General features: G+C 35.5%; 1 protein-coding gene across 2 annotated transcripts in view; it reads left to right on the top strand.

The window, feature by feature from the left end:
• Window positions 1-107: 107 nt before the first annotated feature.
• Window positions 108-21,346, top strand: part of LOC128230605 (protein strawberry notch homolog 1-like) — a 32,930-nt gene continuing 11,691 nt past the window's right edge. Inside the window, exons 1-25 of one of the 2 annotated variants that reach the window (XM_052943022.1) lie at window positions 108-155; window positions 988-1,101; window positions 1,906-2,061; window positions 3,044-4,159; window positions 5,173-5,275; window positions 6,084-6,378; window positions 7,008-7,098; window positions 7,811-7,972; window positions 10,379-10,620; window positions 11,210-11,363; window positions 11,564-11,746; window positions 12,162-12,259; window positions 13,076-13,215; window positions 14,099-14,284; window positions 14,736-14,936; window positions 15,296-15,435; window positions 16,135-16,263; window positions 16,885-17,020; window positions 17,377-17,489; window positions 17,837-17,908; window positions 18,381-18,480; window positions 18,634-18,708; window positions 19,065-19,211; window positions 20,310-20,404; window positions 20,686-20,778. In XM_052943022.1, the coding sequence (XP_052798982.1) occupies window positions 153-155; window positions 988-1,101; window positions 1,906-2,061; window positions 3,044-4,159; window positions 5,173-5,275; window positions 6,084-6,378; window positions 7,008-7,098; window positions 7,811-7,972; window positions 10,379-10,620; window positions 11,210-11,363; window positions 11,564-11,746; window positions 12,162-12,259; window positions 13,076-13,215; window positions 14,099-14,284; window positions 14,736-14,936; window positions 15,296-15,435; window positions 16,135-16,263; window positions 16,885-17,020; window positions 17,377-17,489; window positions 17,837-17,908; window positions 18,381-18,480; window positions 18,634-18,708; window positions 19,065-19,211; window positions 20,310-20,404; window positions 20,686-20,778 (4,344 nt within the window). In that variant the 5' untranslated portion in view covers window positions 108-152. The remainder of the gene's footprint in view (window positions 156-987; window positions 1,102-1,905; window positions 2,062-3,043; window positions 4,160-5,172; window positions 5,276-6,083; window positions 6,379-7,007; window positions 7,099-7,810; window positions 7,973-10,378; window positions 10,621-11,209; window positions 11,364-11,563; window positions 11,747-12,161; window positions 12,260-13,075; window positions 13,216-14,098; window positions 14,285-14,735; window positions 14,937-15,295; window positions 15,436-16,134; window positions 16,264-16,884; window positions 17,021-17,376; window positions 17,490-17,836; window positions 17,909-18,380; window positions 18,481-18,633; window positions 18,709-19,064; window positions 19,212-20,309; window positions 20,405-20,685; window positions 20,779-21,346) is intronic. The other variant, XM_052943023.1, reaches the window with a different exon arrangement.

A 21,346-nucleotide genomic window follows, 5' to 3' on the forward strand; every position in this document is an offset into this window, starting at 1 on the left:
TTTTACTCGATTTTGAATAAAAAAATCGACCTTTATTAGAAGGAATCCGTAAATTTTCAATAATGTTAGACTCGAGATTAACTAAGCATTGTGGGTAAATTCTGAAATGGTCGTCATTCAGCAGTGACCACGCTGAAGGTTCTCTTACCAAAATGGTCAGTGAGCTCAAAAGACCCCTATATAAGATACAAATTCATTTTATTTTTAATTATGAATTATTCATTTACAGTTGCTTATTATTTAAAACAAATTTTACTTCAATAACACACTTTCTTTAAAGGATTTTAAAATGATGTAAACATCAAATGATTCACTGACTAACATTATTTTGCAACACCTGATTTTATGATTGTTAAATAAATGTCATGTAATGAACATAGAATTATGTCTTTGAAAATATTAAAACTAAAAATATTACGTATATTTAAAAGATCAGTCTGGTTTTCCAGTAGTTCTTGATATTCAGGACTTCTAAAAAATACTGTTAACTTCCTTGTCTACATCATCAGTACATGTAAAAGTTTCACATTATTATGTGAAAGTTTAACATTATTATTTAATGAAATGTAAAAGAAGGCCCTTTGCAAAGCATTTTGCTTATTATTTATTACGAATGATATCAATAGTTTTCATTGCCTGGTGATTGGCATTAGAGGGTAGTCCGTGGAAATTTGTTGAAGTACTGTACTTCATACTTGTTGAAACCCAGGAACATTATCTCCCATGTATCTTGCTTTACACTGGTCTTATTCAAGAACCAAGGTTTGAATTATGAAAGAGTATCCTACCAATATCTTGTATCTGACTCTACTTTCCCTTCAGCAAATGAGTAACTGATATTTAAAGGAATGATTTGTCATTTTTTTTACAAAAAAAAGTATGCCACAGCACAGTATATGTGATAGTTGGAGAGTTGTATTTCAAATTTAATTTTAGACTTGTGTGTAATATGACATCTAGTATATTTTGAAGCTTTGTAAATTGTAGGATATACTATCAGCAGCCCTAGATGAATCGGGTATAACAGGAGAAGAGGGATTTGATTTTGACTTTTCCACACCACCTAGTGTACAACCTTCACAAACTGTGCCCGCTCAGCAAGTATGTATCATCAGTAGCTTTGCCCATAGGGCACTAAGATGAATTATTTATTTATCTTCTATTTTCATTCAAATAGCATTTTACGTCAGTATTTGATCTCTTAGTCCAATTACGTTTACTTTTTTATATCATTAGTGGTAGAAATTAGCGCAAACCCACAAGTCCTGCACTGATAAAAATTAAATGCTTTTCAAGCTTGCTCAAATTCAGGAATTAATAAAGCAGGGTTTGTTGTTTTTTTGCCAAGCACCTGTAGTGAGAACTTGAGCTTGTTCATCCAAGAGTGAGTCTCATATTCATAACTGAAACATAACAGTTATGTTGTTTTTCTCACCAATTTTTTGAATGGGGCCAGGGGAATTTCTGATTGGGAAAATTGTGTCGTTTGGACTATAATTTGGAATTAAAATTTTGCCAAGAAATAAAGAAGAATGCTATAAAAACAATAGAAAGAAAAGAAAAAAGAATATGATAAAGTTTGTTTCTAATAAACCAACTTTTTCATATTGTTATAATAAAAATCAGCAACGAAAATATGTACATATATTTATATTTTTATTCGAAACATAAATAAGGGGATTTTCTTTTTACATTTGAGGGAAAAAGTATGTTTAAGCATTGGAAATTGGGCCAAATTTCAGCCCCAAGTTGGACAGAAAAAAAATACCATTGCTTTAATGATGAGCTTTAATAATGATTTTTAATCAATAAATATTTGTATGAAATAACACATTTGGTCTTAATTATATCTCTCAATTGGAACAAGGTATACCTTTGTGTAAAAATGTTTATCTTACATTGCAGACATTCGTAAGCACCCAGGCTCCTCTCGTAAATGGCCAGGGTCAGCCTGTGTTCTCCAATGCCTTAAAGCAGCTAGCAGCACAAAATGACATACCCATGCCTGCGGTGACCACACAGTTCCAACAGTTTGTGCAGCAAAGCAGGATCGTAACTGTGGTTTGTTTGTTAAATATGATGTGTATTGTAAATTATGTAATACTTGAATGAAAATTCAGAATTGAACTAAAAGCTCAGGACTGTGTTTGTGGTTTTGATAGAAATAATTGATTTTAAAGCTTCAATAAAATACATGTTTAATGATATAAACCCGTGTTTTTCTTAAATTACGATCTTAAAAGTTATCAAAGAATTATCATTTTTTGAATGTAAACATAACAAGAATGTCATGATTATGTACATTGTAAATCTTATATTTCACAACGGTCAAATTATACTTATATGCCCCTGTTTAAAAAAAAAGAAGAATGTAATATTAGCATACAGCATACAGGCCGATGGGCGATGTCCGGTATTTTGGGGGTCATCGGGCCAAAGGTGAAGGTCACAGTGACCTTGAATGATAAAAGATTGTCCGAGTGACAATTTGACAATGCCTTTCCATGGTCCTCAAACTTGACATGAAGATTTGGCCTGATCAGTAGATGGCTCCTGTTGATTTTGGGGGTCATCTGGTCAAAGGTCAAGGTCACAGTGACCTTGCAGGCAAATTTAACAATTCCTTACCTATGGTCATCAAACTTGACATGAAGGTTTGCCCTGACTAGTAGATGACCGCTATTGATTTTGGGGGTCATCTGACCAAAGTTCAATAACACAGAATATCTTGGTCAGGTTTGATAACCAGCCATGTCATCTCTGTTACTCCCGGTATATGACCCTCTATTGTCAAAACTGTATTTTCCGTGTCCACTCTCAAAATTTGGCTTCATGTACAACCATTTATCACCAAACATGGTGTCCTAAATTAGGATGGGTGTATTTTGTGAAAGTTGGCACTCTTATTTCTATTAACAGAAGCAGTAACTGTTGGTTCTTCTGAATTTTTTACTGCTATACATATATTTGTAAACCTGACATGTTATAGTTGCAAAAAATTGTTGTTCATTGTTTTTTATTCACATTTCTGTGTTATTTTTAGCCGTCCAATGTTGCTCCACCAAACTCACCTGCAGCTAATGTCATCCAGCGGTCAGCTTCAAGCCCATCAGTGATAAGACTTCCTAATGGACAGTTACAACAGGTTGTCCCAAACATTTCGGCAGCATCAGGCCTGTCAACAAACACACCAGCAGGCAAAAAGATTATCACAGTGAAACGAGTCGGTCCAAATGGAAGCATAACCCAGAGTCGGTCTTTCACCATCAGTGCCGATGCAGCTAAAGGATTAACTGGCTCGCAAAAGATTATTGTTCAGAAATCAAACGGTGGTACTCAGGTTGTTAGAACAGGGTCCCCTGCTCCAAATGTGATTAAACAAACAATTCCTGGACATATTTTGCAACAAACCCGGACACAAGTTAGTAGTCCGTCTTTATTGCAGACATTTAAGACAGAGCCATATGTGAAAACTGAGCCAGATGTGACTTACATCAAAACTGAGCCAGCGGCCACAACAAGCTCTTATGAAAACCAGTTCATGCAGTTTACTCAGTCCAGGCAACCCAATAATGCAAAGATTACAGTAAAGCCTGAACCTCTTCGTGTGGATTACCAAAACATTTTAAAAACTCAGCCCCATGTTATGCAGATTACAAAACCTCTTTCGACAACAGTGGGCGGTGTTGTCACTCGTACTCTTCCCCAGACAGGGAGACTGGTTTCTAGTCAGTCTGTGTTAAACGCAGGCAGTCCAAGCATTCGGGTGATACAGAGGCCATTCCAAAATAGTCCTGGGCCGGGACCTCCACAGCTTCAACACAGTATTTCTGTGCCAACCAACATGTCAACATACAGTAATATCTCAAACTTTCCACATAGTTTGTTGAACGAGAGAAACACAGACTCTCCGCCTCTGATAATATCAAGGCAGCCGGGACTTGGTGCAAGTAAAATGGTGCTTAACAATCCTTCGTTCGTGAATGGATTACCACTAAATGAACCATTTGGGATATCCTCTCTGTCAGCGATGCAGCAAAGTGTACACAATATTGCATCTGTAAAAATGACTGGAAAAGACTTGTCTAGAATGTGGTCACAGCAGGATATGAGATTAAAAACCTTTACAACAAATATGAACTCACATCATCGAACGGCGGTAAATATATTTACAAATTTATGTAAATTTATTAGCCATGCACGAATGCAAAACTTAAAACAGACCCTTTTTCTCATATACACGTATGTATTTTTGCAGATTTTGCTTGTCTTAATTTTCCTCATCACAGAGATATCTGTTTAATCTATGTTTCACAATACCCAGCGATATATAAGCATAGCGCACGCCATGTTCATTACTATAATTTGGCCAACATTGAGTCAGCGCTATATGGGATGCAGTGAAATGTTAATTAATGGTAACTAAGATAGCTGTTAATCAATTATGATGGCTACAGTTAATTGCTGTTATTGTTTTTTCAGATCAATAAAAAAATATTTGATAAACTTGAAAACATAACATTTTTATGAAGTTAGCTTACCACAAGAAATGCTGTCACATTTGTCCATGCATATCAGAACGTGACTTCTGCTCTTAATGACAATTTTTGATTATATCATGACTGAATAATTGCATTTTATTTTGATATAGTATAAACATTGATAAATATGTATTCATTTCACCCAAAAAATTTTGGAAATTTGCGATTGAAAGTGACTGGGGTCAAAAATGCGTTCAAAGTTCACAGCACATGGTTCTTTCATTGTTTTCTGTGGAAAATTCTCAAAAACGTCACTAGCTATTTTTAACCACCAATAATAAATATCATATAATTATACGCCACATTGTATTGATCACGCGCATGACAAGGGTCATGGTTACCGCAATGACACAACCTCTTTTTTGCAAAAAACGTGTGGTTGGTAGTGTAGTATACACACAATCTCTTACCGAAAAAATGCAGCTGCAGGCCATGATGTCAATGCCCTTGGTCTACTTTAGGAGAAAGGTCTTGCATTCCTTTGACTGGAAGAGTTTCAAACAACTTGGAAATAAAACAATAAGATATGCTTTTATAATCAAAATATTTTCTGTACTGGCATCTATTTAAGTATGAATGTATGAATTTAAAGGTAAAGAAAGACATATTACATAATCCATAAATTACCCAGGTTCCGGGCGGCGCAGGTAGTGTGGTGGAGGAGGAGGAAGAAGGGGAAGATGTTGAGGGGCTGGGAAAGGCAGAGACATACAATGAGTACATGCCCGCTAAATGTAAGTGTCTTAACGCATAAGTTTATCTGTTCTTATCTTGTATGTCAAGGGGCTGGGAAAAGCAGAGATGTACAATGAGTAAATGCCTGCTAAATGTTAGTATCTAAAAACCTGAGATTATCTCTTTTTTTCTTGTATGTCGATAGGCTGGGAAAGGCAGAAATACATTGTACTCAGAGTACAAGTTCTTAAGTATCATCATTTGTAAAAGTTCATCGTGTTTATATCCTGCTTAAAACTTTTATGAAAATTTGTGAGCATTTGTGATCAAATCTTGACCATGACTGAGTTTGATTAACAATCTTATCACACAAATCGCTCTTGTGTTATGGCCCTTGAAATAAAAAAAATACCAAATTCACTTTTTCCTCCCTCTTACTCCAGCATTTCTTGTCCAATCTTTATCCATGGGTCGACAATGGTGAATGGTATAATCTTGACCAGTTTAAATAAACAGTCAGATAATATTTTAAATTTCAGAGTTATTGCCCTATGAATTTTCAAAACTTGACCAAATTCAGTTTGTTAGCTCTTTAATTGATCATTTCTTAATACAATTTGGGTCACTATGTTATAGGCGTAAATATTCAGACTTCTTCCGATAAACAACCTCATTACGATCTTCATTCAGGTGTTGTGGCCCTTTAATTTTCAAAAATGTATCAAATTCTCTAAGTATATTACATTGTATGTTTACACGCTCTGGTTGTTATTTTAAACACATATGTTTCTTTTTTTGCTTAAGATATAATATGTTATGTTATACTAAAGCATTAACACTTTTGATGTTCTTTGTGGGTTTTTTCAGTAAAACTAGGAATAAAGCATCCAGACCCTGTGGTAGAAACCAGTTCCATGTCAAGTATCGAACCCCCTGATATTTTCTACCGAGTCTCGATTCCGGAAAGCACAATTGACTATGGGGAATTGTCAGCTCTTCAGCTTGAGTCGATCACGTATGCCTCACAGAGACACAGTATTACACTGCCCAGTGGGGAAAAGGCTGGTTTCCTGATTGGCGATGGAGCAGGTGTTGGCAAGGGGCGTACGCTGGCTGGAATCATCTTTGAAAATTACCTATTGGGAAGGAAGAGAGCTATATGGTAACTTTGAAGCTATTTATAAATCAGACTTTTGAATCGACAAACCAGAGTATAACATGACTAATTGCGTTAAAAGTGTAGCAAAAATTGTCAGAAAACAATCATGGTCAGTTGAACTACACCGTGAACAAAATTCCCTATAAATTTTGATGTGAACAGGCAATGCTAAAGAACAAAAAAAAATATTTCTAGCATTTCACATATATATGTATTACAACCATGTATTTCCTTAGAATTAATTTCAAAGCTTATTGATTAAATAATTAAAATGTATGTCATGTTTTTTTTTTTTTTAAATTCACACTTTGAAGTAAGGTACCATTAATTTTTCACAGAATCCATGTTGCATCAAGCCTGATATCAAAGATCTAGTTAAGCAATTTTTTTTTATCTCTTGAGATATTCAGGATTTTTTTTCTCTTGTTGCAGATATTGGTTTGAATTCAATGTATAACAACTACAAATCATGTACTTTACTCAGACTTAAACAAAATGTCGGTCTAAAGTTGCATTCTCAATCTATTTTATAGATGTATATATATATAAATGTAGTTAGTGCATTTTTGACAACATTATGGCATTTAGTTATATTGTACCTTATGAACTGAATCTTCTGTTTGTCCTGTTAGGCTGAGTGTTTCCAATGATTTGAGGGTTGATGCTGAGAGAGACCTGAGGGATATTGGTGCAAGCAAGATCGATGTTCACGCTCTCAATAAGGTATTACAATGTTCAGGTAGGTCACCTGAGTTTGAGCTCGTCTGTGTTGCAATTAATGTCAAGACCATTCGACCATGGAGGCTACTCGCACTAAGGGGTTATTGAAGAGTATTTAATTGTAACATGTGATTTCGTTGGAAGAGGAGTGGTCTCCCCTATCTTATACATATTCATATAAACAAGATTTTGTCAATCAATTGTCCCACGGTAATTATGAAGTATAATGGAAATAAGTACTGTGGTTGCCAACAATGTCTATAGCATGTAAATTCTCCTAATCTGATTGAAGTAGAAATTAAATTCGCAGAGTTTCAGATCTTCGTTAGAGTTAGCGACATTTTTGTTAACTTTATGTGTCAAATATTTAATGATGTTCTCATATATTTTAAAACAAGTTCATCTGAAGTAGCTGTCTCAAAGCTTGTTACAGATGCTGCAGATCACAAGTGCTATCTATTAAACTTCCAGAGCAGTTATGATTTGAAAGTAAACAATGTTGTTAACTTTAACAAAGTTCTGAACAGTTTCCCATTGAACACTGCATGATAAATCATCCCTTTTAACAAGTGTATCTTTTTAACTTTCAGAGCAGAAAAGATTTGAAAGTTAACAATGATTTTGTTGATAATGTTTTTAACATTAACCATTTTCTGAACAATTGGCGGATTGAAAATTGTATGATAAATCATTAAAATATGTTGGGGGTTTTCAGTTCAAGTATGCCAAGATCTCTGGTAAGGAAAATGGCAGTGTTAAGAAGGGGGTGATATTTGCCACCTACTCGTCACTCATCGGAGAAAGCCATTCCACGGGGAAGTACAGAACAAGGTTCAAACAGCTCATCAAGTGGTGTGGGAAAGACTTTGATGGTGTGGTATCCTTTTTTGCAACTTCAAATACATTGTTATCAGTTAGGCAGAACATTAAACCTTCCCAATTTAAAAAAAAACGATGTCATATTCGAGGGATTTATAAATGATTTCAGTTGATGATATTATTTTAATGACTCAGGTGGATTTTCATTTTGTTATATTATTTTTGGATGAAAAAGCCTTCACAACTAAGTTTTTAAACATGAACATCACTGTTGAGAACTGGAATTAATGTGTGTAAATTATCTGTATACACATACAAATTGTCCATTCATGCATTGATTTGATTTTCAGAAGGTATTGAAACTCTAATAAAACGTTGATAAGCGTCCTTCCAAATGTCTATATGTATTTGTTCAGTGATATGTCAGGGAATTTTGAAAATTGCTCTTTAAAAAAATGAAATTTCAGAAAAATCTGGGGGAAATAATTTTCCTTAAATTAGAGGCAAAATGTGAATCATGTGCTTTGTTTACTTAGGTTCACATTACATTCATGTTAAAAACTCAAAAGTTTAATATCTTCCCATCTTTTCATGAACAAGAGTTCTTTGATAGCTCACATTGACATGTACATGTATGTTTACATCAGGATATTAGATGTTTAATTAAAAGCATCATAATTGAAGGATGTGGCTTGTTCACTTAGCATCACTTAACATTCACATTAATGATCAAAGGGTGAGTTTGTGCAAAGGTTTTGGTATTAATCTTTCTGATTTATATATAACTGCATAACTTGATAAAAAAAATGTATGTATGCACCATTACTTAGTAGTTTTATTTACATAACTTAATAGTTTTATTTGTGAAAATTTAGCTTGTGAATAAACAGTGGGTTGCTTTAGGCCTTTTTTGGCCAAAATTCAGCCCCATCCCCCTCCTGAAAAAAGTATCAATTTTTTCCTTTAAAAAAAAAAAATCCCCCCACACACTTTTTTATACGCCCGAAGGGTCGTATTATGTTATGGCCTTCATCGTCTGTCCGTCTGTCGGTCCGTTAGCAATTCCGTGTCCGGGCCATAACTTGGTAACTAATAAAGCGATTTTCAAATAACTTTATACAAATCATCACTACATTAAAAGGATGTGTAGCGCGCAATTTCCAGGTCCATACCTCAAAGACTAGAATCACCATGGGGGTGCGTTAGCAAATCCGTGTCCGGGCTACAACTTGGTCACTAATAAAGTCATTTTCAAATAACTTTATACAAAGCATCATGACATTAAAAGGATGTGTCGCGCACAATTTCCAGGTCCATCCTCAAACACTAGAATCACCATGGGGGGGGGGGGCATTAGCAATTCCATGTCCAGGCCATAACTGGGTTACTACTAAAGCAATTTTCAAATAACTTTCAAATCATCTCTACATTAAAAGGATTTGTCAAGCATGCTTTCCAGGTCCGTACCTCAAAGGCTAATTTCACTGGGGGGCGTTAGCAATTCCGTTTCAATATTGGAAGTTTAAGCCTTTGTTGTAAACACTTCACACCTAATAAGCAGTATAATAGCATAACCTAAATGTTTATCAAAGACCTCAAGCCGAATCTTCTTCGGGCGTATAATGCTCCGTTTCGCAGTGCTCTTGTTTTAGTAGCATTGACCTCTTAACATTTTAAATGATTTAACAAATGTAGCAATGAAGTGCCATTCAAGAATATATTGATAGGTTTGTTGAATACAAGGTTGGAAAACATGTTGAACATTATATGGCTCATGTTAGCATTTTATTCCCTTTTATAATAACACTATTTTTCCCCTATCAAAGGGTCCCGCCACCATTCCCTTGAGAGTGGGGGAAAAAACACTGATTAATATCACTTATTATTCACATTATACATTGATAGTTATATCCTAGCCAATATCTTCACTGACTTATGTCATCAAAGTTTTAATGTGTGTATCATTAAGAATTTTTGTTGAATTATGTTTGTGACTAAAAAACCCACAAAAAACTGTAAATGGGTGGATTGGACAGTTGAAGAGGAGGTGGGAGGCTGATAAAAAAAAGGTAGCATTTGTCAGTGAAAAGTCCAGAAAAGATTTAAGGAATGTTATTTTCCTTTTTGTGTCAACCCTGAATAAGTTAATCAAAAGAGTGAAACGAAAAGATTAATCCCCATTTTTACAATTTGTTTTCTATGCAACGACCTGAATAAGAAGAGCACTATCCGCAAGGCAGAAACATTCTAGCTATAAGGAACTAGGTGGCGCTTTATGCTAAGATACTTATGCATAATAATTGGTTGTATAGCGCATGATAGCGACAGCTTATGCAACTAGCCGGGGGTAACATGGTTACTTTTACTTTTACCTTTTTTAATCAAATTTAGTTTGTTCAGAGCTGTTTACTGTTAATCAGATGAAATGTCACAAATGATTATAAACTACCTTAACCACTACAAGATTGTATTTGACGAGTGTCACAAAGCCAAGAACCTGTGTCCAGTGGGTTCTAGCAAACCAACAAAGACCGGCCAGACAGTACTGGAACTACAGAAGAGATTACCCATGGCCCGCGTGGTATATGCTAGTGCTACAGGGGCGTCCGAGCCCAAGAATATGGCGTATATGACCCGATTGGGACTTTGGGGGCCTGGCACCCCGTTTCCAGAGTTTAACGACTTCATTCAGGCTGTAGAAAAAAGGTGGGCTGTTTAACTTTTGTCTGTATATCAGTGTTCTCAATAAAAACCGGCTGCTGACCGAAATGGATCGTTCAAATGGCAATTGGGTGGGATCAAATTTGGAAAAATAAGTGAATTTTAAGTAGAATAATTAGTGGCTAATTGGTAACAATTTGAGACAATTCAACCGGAACTTAAGAACCCTGGTACATGTTTCAGTCATGGTAGCATTGATAATTTTAATTCCATTAACTGTACACATGTTCTACCTGTTTTAGGATAGCAGACAGCAGACATTTTTCTTATAGCGTTAGTAACTCTTATAGCCATCAAACATTTATCTTTGAACGTAAATAGGCAGCCTGTGGTCTGATCTTTTGGTAACAGTCTTAAATCACTGTTTTTCAGTCATTTACGTTAAAATTGTCGCGTTCAAAGATTTTTTTTTTGTCAAAATGGTCAATCTGTAAGATTGCAGCTTTAAGAGAATAACTGTTTTCTAAAAATTCTGTTGTGGAGTTATTTTACCCCTGAAAAGAAGTTTAAGTTGAAACATTCATGTACAGAATTGTTCATAATTAATGGAATTTATGTTTCATCCACATAACAGAGGTGTGGGTGCCATGGAGCTTGTTGCCATGGACATGAAGCTGCGTGGCATGTACATTGCTAGGCAACTGAGCTTTAAGGGCGTCACATTCAAGATCGAGGAAATCCCCATTGACAAAGAGTTTATGAAGATGTACAACGAGGCTGTACAATTGGTAAGCTTTGGCACACTTTATTAGCTTCCAACATTTTCATAGATGTGATTTGTCATTGCCAGTTCATGACATCATTTCCTGTATTGCACGACACAAGCCAAAATGGCCGAAACTTGGTTAAAAAAATGTTTAAAGTTTAAGTTGGACTTCTGGCATTATTATAGATATAAATTATAGGCACACTGTTTTACTTTTTTCAGTGGCAGGATGCACGGGAAATGTTTCAAGAAGCTGCTGACCTTGTTGGCGCCCAGCACAAGCTACGCAAGAGCATGTGGGGTCAGTTCTGGTCAGCACACCAACGATTCTTCAAATATCTGTGTATCTCAGCCAAGGTTCCACACTGTGTTCGGCTGGCCAGGGAGGCAATACGGGATGGCAAGGTGAGGGTTGTTTGAAATGAAGTGACTTATTATAGTGATTTAAGAGCACATTGGATAAACTATAACAGGTCTATTAGAATTAATGTCAGTCAAATAGTACCTCATCTGTGTCTCAGCCATGACATTACATCATTCTTAGCCAAAGAGGCTTTCAGCATGGAAAAGTACTTGTTGAACTAAAGAGACTATCAGTGATGGAAAAGTATGTGTTGAGTATTTATTCCCTGTTTATTTTGATCAGCTTAATTCCAGTTGATTGACAATGGCTTTAAAACTCAAGTTTGAATTCAAACACAATGCTACTCATCTTCTGGATGTCAGTAAGGAATGTAACCAGACAAGTTTATTTGCCAAGCATGATTTACCCATATTATGATTAAACAAAGTCTCAACTATGTGTTTGATTATTCTTTAGTGTGTGGTGATTGGCCTACAGTCCACTGGGGAGGCTCGTACCCTGGAACAGCTGGAAGAGATGGGAGGAGAACTCAACGACTTTGTCTCCACTGCCAAGTAGGGAAAATTGTCAACTTTGTGTTGTTACAAAGTCAATGGTTACAGTACAGACTTTAAAGTTGGCCATACTTTTCCCTACTTTTTTGTTCGGCTCCTACTTGTTCGCTCTTTTCTTGGAAAGGGCCTCATAACACTGATAACACTGATTATAGTGTTATACATTGCACTCAGAATGGCAGAGAATGCAGGAAATAAAGCTCACATTTTCAATTGTTTCTATGGGACATGCCCCTGGATCCCTATGCAGGCCAGTTATTTGATGATTTGGGCCAATTTCAGAAAAAACTTATCTAGATCCCAACACTTTATTACATGTACATCAAAAATGGTGAACAGCTTAATAGTCACTTATTTGCTAAAGAGCCTTACTATCCCAACTTAATACCATTAAGATTCCTTTTTTTTCAAACATGCTCCTACTTATATCCATTTTTTTTGGCCATTGGAGACTTGACTGCCTGCTTCACTATTTAGTGGTATAATTTTACTCACAATTGTAGGTGTAGATTTCACTGATGAAACTTTTGGAAGAATGTATGTTTTATTATAGTATTATTACTTTGCCTTCATGACTGTGCTTGTACTGTAGTATGGCTATACACAGAGAATTGCCATAGAAAAATGATTGTCTGTGAAATGGGGTGATAAATAACTGTTATGTTGTGTTTGTTTAAAACTACATATCAGTTTGCATTCTTGGTTGGAAGTTAGTTTGTAGTTGAATTGGGAAATTTGATTATTTTTTAACCTTAATGAAGTAAGTTACATCAAATGTGATTAAAATAATCAGAAAAGAATATAAATTTATTTCAGGGGTGTGGTTCAGACTGTCATTGAGAAACATTTCCCTGCTCCGGATCAGCGCAAGTTCTTTGATGCCTTTGGTCTCGGAAACAATGTCTACAACAATGAGGATAGCAACTCTTCCACCAATGGCCTGAAGAGAAAAAGAGGTACGGATGGGAACAATTTAAGCCTAGATTTAATGCTGCTTTTAAGTCAGAAGTATCAGAATACAGGATTCATGGGGAAAGTTGACTAGTTCACCTTTGAAGAACTGGATACCTTTATAATTGAGCGATCAGCAAATTTTGTGAGGATTTAAATGCACTTGTTCTTGTATTTGTATTTGCCTTTTAATTTTAAACTTGGATTGTTGAAATTGAAGAAGAATTCCTTTATATCATGTAGCTATGAAAGATTTTTGCACCAGTTGAAGGGTTGAAGTTATTTCAAAATTTTATGAACTGTTAATGTTTTGTAAATTACACATATATATATGATTTCAAAGGGAACTGGTGTGCTTGATTTATGAGAAGAACCCTTGATTATAATTTTAATTTTAATGATTATTTTTTTCATTTCTATCAAAACATTGTGTTTTTGTACAAGTCATTTTCATAAAAACAAAAATATGCAGTAAGGATAAAGACAACTATTGGAAATACTAATACGTTGACTAAATGTAGTTACTTTCCCTTTCTTACAGTATATCAGGGTTCCCTGTGGGTTATCAAAAGTTGTCTTAACTTTCTGACCAGGTTGAAAAGGGACTGCATTATCCTCTCTTACGGGCAATGGGCAGTGCCCTTGTGGGTTTAAAAGCTCCTGGCGTTAAAGAATTTTCAGACACTTTCACAGTGGTCAAAATAAGCACAAGCCCTGCACTGGTAAAATGCTTTCTGGGTTGCTCAAATTCTTGGTTTTATACAGCAGGGCTTGTTCAGAAATGTAATGCCAAGCAGTTGTATATCAATTTGGGCTTGTTCATCCAAAAGACTATTTTCGATGACCACTTTCATGGCATATAAAGATAACTATATTTGTTTATTACAGAATCTCTAGTTGGAAACCAAGCAAAGAAGTCTAAAGGTGAGAGCGAGTCTGATTCCTCTTCAGACAGCGAGGAGAGCGACTTTGACCTTGGCCTAAGTGATACCTCAGACGACGATGATGATGATGATGAATCTGATGATAATGATAACTTTAATCCATTTGGGAATGGCTCGGATAGTGATGAGGGTAAGGGAAATTAAGAGATTCAGTTATTGTGGCAAAAATGATTAAATGAAAAATAAACAACAGGTTTAAGAATTACAGGCAAGAATGATTTAATGACAAATAAACAACAAGTCTAGGAAATATTTGGTTTAGTCAGACAGACACCAATTAGCTTCATGTAAGGTAGATCTGTTTGCACTAAACTCTGTATTAGAGTTCTAAGGCTACAATTTGCATTTCGGCACCGACTCAAAATTATAGTCACAACCCCCCAAAAAACTATTTGTTTTTTTTTCTCCTTATTAAGGAGTTAAAAAACATGTAATATGTGTCTTGAACACGGAGGTCTCTCTAAAAAAAAATTACCTATATATTTATATTTTAGACAATATATAAAGGTGAAAAAATGAGAGAAACCTCTGTGGTTTTGAATTGGGGATAGAGCAGTTTTAAAACTTGTTTTGTTTCACAGATCCTTGGTTAAAGAAAGCCAACAAGAAAGCAAAGGTGAAGCAAATAAAGAAAGAAAAGAAGAAAAAGGAGAAAAAGAAAAAAGAGAAGAAAGAAAAAAAGAAGAGTAAAAATGAAGATGAGGAGTTTACAAGTCAGTTAGCGGCCGCGGGGCTGTTGAAGGGTGGCAGTAATTCGGGGGCTGATGGGCCAGGAAACACGGGTAAGGAAACAATACTTTCTGTGCACATTGGAACTACAATGATGATTTACATAGAATTGTGAAAATTATTGTTATAACAGTTGAAATCTGTTGGCTTATTATCCCAGGGACCGGCCTAAATACTTCAAACTTTGCCAATATCAAGCCAAGCGGGAATGCTACTTAGAGTAAAACAAAATCGGTCCTTTACATCCAGTTCGAGCCAATGAGAAAATCCAGCCAAGCAATATTGAGCCAATGGGTTTAAACTGTAGATTGCCTAACTGATAGTTAAATTTTTCATTCTTGTAAACTATATTCCTAAATTTTTTGCCTTATTATTAAAATATGCGAGTTCAATTTGGCCTTGTTCCAATCAGCAGGTGGAGATTCAATAGAGAAGGCATTCCAAATGAAGCGGGAGTTACTAGAGCGTGTAGAACTACTGGGAGACAGATTGCCAGCTAACACACTGGATCAGCTCATTGACGATCTCGGAGGGGTGGATAATGTCGCAGAGGTGGGTATTAAGAAACAATGAAAGGATTTTCCTTTAAAAAAACATTCACTGTGAGATTATCTTTTTGATGCTTAAGACAATTAAGATATTGGTTTCTTTGTTTAAGGGATCTTCTGATCCAAGACTTTACTGGGAAAACATCCCTAATTTGCATTAAGGCCCGGTATCTGGGTTTGAAAACATTTAGGCCTTTTAAGGTTTTAGTTTTAATGTGTTATAAAAGGTAAAATGTGTTTTCATTGGTCATTTTCGGCACAGTGCCCATTGAAAAACCAATCGCTGAGCTTATAACATACTGCTAGCATATTTTCTACAGTCAGAAAACATTGCGTGTTAACTTTTACGAAGGAAAAAAGGAAATTATTAGCGACTGAACGATCTGAAAAGAAGAAATACGAAAAAGATGCAATAATTTTACTTGTTTTTGTGCCATCTGTTTGAGTCTGACATGTTTTCTTATGGTCCAACAGATTTATGTGTATTGTAAGACCAAATAACTGACTCTTTTTTTTAAAACTTTCGGGAAGGTTGGAATAAAAAGACATTGGATAAGGAAACAATAATCGAAAAGTATGTTTCGTGTTTACTTATTCTTACAAACTCAAAAGGTAAATGTGACCCAAACAGTCTTTTTTTAGCCTCTTCATTGGTCATAATTTTTGCATATGTATTTGTATTAATATGTGTTCTGTGTTATAGATGACGGGCAGGAAGGGACGTGTAGTGTGTACGGATGAAGGTATCAGCTACGAGTCCCGCAGTGAGAACGACGTACCACTAGAAATACTCAACCTCACAGAGAAACAGAGATTCATGGACGGAGAAAAGGTATGGAAGAACTTGTGATATATATGAGTGCAGATTTCCAGTCAAGCCAAATGATTGATGTTCATATTATTATAAGATATTAACCTACACCCCCAAACATAAAAGCATGATGCGGAATCAGGATTTTTCACATGCCTGGGCTTGTTGTCAAGTTCTAATTACGGGTTTGACTTCTATAGTATGATGAGCCACAACCCAAGTAACATCATTGTCGCCCTGTTTGCACTTCATTAGTAACGTGTGAAAATCGACCGACAAAATCTTGTTTTAATGAATGTAAATGAGATATGGCAGACAACTCTTCATTTCAATGAAATCATATTTAACAATAAAAAGGCTTTATCTTATAAGATTTGGCATGAGGTCAATCAGGGATTATTTTTACTTAATACAGAAAAAGACACACAGCCTCATTAATTATTCATGATTATGAGATTTTTAATGAAATGTGCCAAGATACTCGATAAAGCAGAGTGAAATAGGGTACCTCTGGCATCCGACAATTAGTTACATGTTGATGGACTTGATTTCGCAAAGAGTACTCCAATAATTTCTATATGCTTTTTCCAAGGTGTTTTTTTATTCTGATTCCTTCAACACCTTTCTGTGTGTGTGTTTCAGAATATTGCAATTATATCCGAGGCAGCTAGCTCCGGTATTTCCCTGCAAGCAGACAGAAGAGTGATCAACCAGCGAAGACGTGTTCACATCACTCTGGAGCTGCCCTGGAGTGCTGACAGGGCCATCCAGCAGTTTGGTATGTATGAAAAGATTTATGAGGTGTGTCTTTGATGAGATTTATGAATTAATATTTGTTAAGCCTACCCTCCCATACCTTATAAAAGTGGGTAGGGTCACATCAAACAAACTATTAAGTTACTGTAGCCTTTATTAAATTGTGTCTGCTCCATATCTTTTAAACTGCCAGAAGGATTTAGAATTAATTTGATACAAATGTTCACTATATTGAGATGATGTGCAGAGCTCATGGGATAACCAGCTTGATTCAAGGTCAATGTCACACATGGAGATCAAGGTCATATCACTATATTTCATGTCCACTACATATTTTCTAACTGTCTTGTTAACATTTATTTTGTTGTGATATTTCAGGTCGAACCCATCGATCCAACCAGGTGTCAGCCCCGGAGTACATGTTCCTGATATCAGAACTAGCGGGAGAACAGAGGTTTGCCTCCACTGTTGCAAAACGCCTTGAGAGCCTGGTAAGTGCTTTTCTTAGTTATCAGTTCTGTAAGACTGATTTTATTTTGCAAGTATTACTCTTTCCAATGTTAACTTTCATTATTGAACGTTTGATATTCCTTTGCAATTGAATGTATTTTGTGGAATCTTTACAGTTAGATAAATACAGGTTTAACCAGGACTCGGGTTTGTTTGTACTATAATTGCTGTTTGATTTATAATAGTTGATCCAGTGATTTATGTAGTAGTGATTTATGTAGTAGCGATAAAGTCGCTGCGGCTGTCCAGTCATCTGTCCACATTTTAATTTCTAGCCTGGATTTTATCTCTATACTACTTTTTTTCATTAAAATACCTGTAATTTCAGGGAGCTCTGACCCATGGTGACAGGAGAGCCACTGAATCAAGAGATTTAAGCAGATTTAACTTTGATAACAAGGTGGGTGTGGATGTGGAAAACCATATTTATCTGATTTCATATTGTCTTCTCTCCCTCTCAATCTTAACCCTTTTTACCCCAAAAATATATGACTATAAGTAAATACTAGACTATTCTATGTTGAAATAATGCTACAACAGAGGTCTGCCAGGCCAGGCTGTTGCATTTTCGCGACTACAGCCCCAAAAGGTTTAATTTGAACAAATCTCAAAAACCTCATATATATATATATATATCAGTGAGGAAGATCAATGATGATGGGACATGGCCCCAAGTTGTCACATTTTTAAAAAATCTGCATCTTTTCTATATAGTATAGTTAACTTGTATGAAATTATTTTTGTTTAACTGAAAATTGGACCTGAAAGTAAATGTTCAATCACTTTGTAATAACAACACTTTTGACACTCACTATGGATACTGTTAAGACATTTGAAAACATGTACAATAATCCAAAATACCTGTGTTCCAGTATGGTAAACTTGCTTTGGAGTCTGTGATGAAGACAGTGTGTGGATTTGAGTCTCGGTTTGTGAATCTGCCAGTGTATGAACTTGGAAACTTCTTTGAAGGTATGCTTGAGTATTAATATTTACAGAATCGTTGATTATTATGGTGAATTTTACTTCTTAGGAAGTGAAGAAAATGCTATCTACCTGTTCACACCTATACTATTGATTTATTGTCACCTTATACATATTTCAATACATTATTGCATGTTGTAGATTGCCAGCAGGCGTTTGTTGGTGTTGGGATGATTACGAAGGAGAGTCGAGATGCCATCCCCATGCTGGATAAAGGTAAGGAGGGCATGCACATACTAGGTATATGCACATTGTAGGCCAGCAATTGTTACAAAACATATCTACTATTTGCATGGAAATTCAAATTTTTCAGTTTGTTAGCAAGCTAGAACACTTTCTTGCTTTAGTCTTTTCAATCATGATAAAGGATTTCTTTAGATATTCAGAAATCACAAAAGTATGATTAATTTGTAAGACAAAAAATCAAACCTTTGAATTTAAACCACAACCTAAACAAATGAAAATAGAAAATAATTTCTTGCTCTAATTCTTGAAAAAAAAAAATCATGATAAAGGATTTTTTGAATTCACAATGGCATAATTGATATGTAATTTGTTCTGTTTCATTGTAGATTACAATAACATAAGCAAGTTCCTGAATCGGCTACTGGGAGTTGAGGTGACCTTGCAGAACGCCCTTTTCAAGTACTTCTCAAGCACCCTCACCACCGTCATTCTTGAGGCCAAAAAAAGTGGGCGCTGGGACATGGGCATCATGGGTACGTGTTTTGAAATTTGTGCAATATTTGTAACACCTGCTTTTTGTGTCACCTGATAATCTGGCTTTCAATAGACATTACTTTTGGTGGCATCATCAATGTTGTGTTCTTTAAAAAAAACTTAAAAGTCCGACGGATAAACATAATTTTCAGAAAAAAAGAGGTTTGATAAGGTTGTCTTATCTTGATTATTCATAGTACATATTATTGGTATAGTTTGATGAACAACCAGATTCCACTATATTCATAGGAATGGCCCTTGATTTGTCAAATTTTGATCAATTTACTTTTGTATAGTTTCTGAGCATTTTGTATCCAACCTCTTATCAAACAATGTGAAAAAATGTTTTCTGCAAAATACCTTTACCAAGTCCTTTCAAGAGCTGGATTTTATTAGCAGAGGTTTCAGCTGTTGAGTTTTATAAATTTGACCAAATAAAGTCTTTCAATCTCACAATGAGCATTTTCTTATTCAACCTTCACATTTAGCTAAAGTCTGTATGTTTTTGTGTTGATATACTGCCCAAAAACATCTCAACAATGTTATATTCTGTGGTTACTTCCCTTTGCTGTATAGAAATGATGTGAACACAACTATGTGGCCACGTTCAAAATCTTAAAACATATTTGTATTTAAAATATATAATAACTTTTAGGTAAGATACATTCAATATTTTATAAATTCTGACTAAATAAAAGTAATGAGGTAAAAATTAAATTTATATCTTGAAAACGTAAATAGCTGCCATTTAGCAAGATTTTATATGGTGTGGCAGAGATATTCTCTGCTTGTCAAGGGTGATCGATAGTTTTAACATATTTATTTTAACATTCTATGATTGTGAAACAAGATATTGCAACTTATATTAATCACTCTCTTTGGCATGATGTTACGGGAAAGTGTGGTCTTGTGTTGTGGGGGAAACCAGAGTACCCAGAGAAAACCCACTTGTCCATCTTGGTGACCGCAAACCTAATTCACATGCGCTCAGGCTGGGAATGAAACCCGGGTCCCCTTAGGTAAGAAGGCAGTGCACTAACCAAGGGTAATTATTTCTTAGGAGGTAGCATTTTAACATGTACTTACTCTTTGTTTAGACCTGGGCAGTGGTGGAGAAAGCGTGAAGAAGTTGGAGACGAAGGTGTTTGTAGGCAATACAGCGACCAACACTGCAAAGACAGAGCTTGTTACCGTGAGTGGTGATTATTGACCCGGTTGTCAGTAGATATTATGTTTGTATTTAGAGAGATTTGACTAGTTACTGAAACAGATGTCACAAATGGACTCTATTGTTAAAAATCAGAAGTCCTACAGGCAAAAAAAATCCAGATTACGAAAGTTGATATAAAAATCTTCATTATCATCACATCTTAAAAAAATTTGGTCACAGGACACATAATTTGTTGATAAAGTATATCGGGGAAATGTTACAAAGCCTTGTTTTTCTGACTGAACAAAACTGAAATGTTACAGGTGAGCGTTGAGCGCGGTATGTCATTCCCATCAGCATTTGACATCTGGAAGAAATACACTGGTGTCAACGATGGATTCTACATCTCCTTGCAGGTAATGTACAAGAATTGCCGTAATAAATGATAAACACCAAAGCATTTGTAAAATGCAGACTGTTTGATTAATTGTGTACATGTATGTAAAATTAGCAAAACAAATAAGTCAAGTCACTGAATACTGCTTTATGATAATATATCACGTTAGAAGTTCAAAGTATTCCAAAAAATAAGTTTATTTAGTTCAAAAGGGACCATTTTATCGATCACTTATTGAAAGATCGCTTCTTATGGCCTTGTGCTCTAGCATTAAGTAATCAGTTTGTGTCTGTCAGCTTGTCCACATGGTTTCCAATTAATTATTTGCTAATCCAAGGGACTTCAAACTTGGTAGGCAGGTTGGTCATGACCAGTAGATGAACCAAATTGGTTTTGAGATCAGTTTGTCAATGGCCAAGGTTGTGGTGACCTTGAGCTGAAATTGGTCTCCATCAATAACTGAACACTTGGTAGACAGGTTGGTCATGACCAGCAGATGAACACTAACCATTTTGAGGTCAGTGGGTCAAAGGTCAAGGACATGGTAAGTATATGAAGCACTCCTGTGACAGCTATTGCTTCATTTG

Source organism: Mya arenaria, chromosome 4 (assembly GCF_026914265.1).
Source record: "Mya arenaria isolate MELC-2E11 chromosome 4, ASM2691426v1".
In the NCBI taxonomy this organism is placed as follows: Eukaryota; Metazoa; Mollusca; class Bivalvia; order Myida; family Myidae; genus Mya; species Mya arenaria.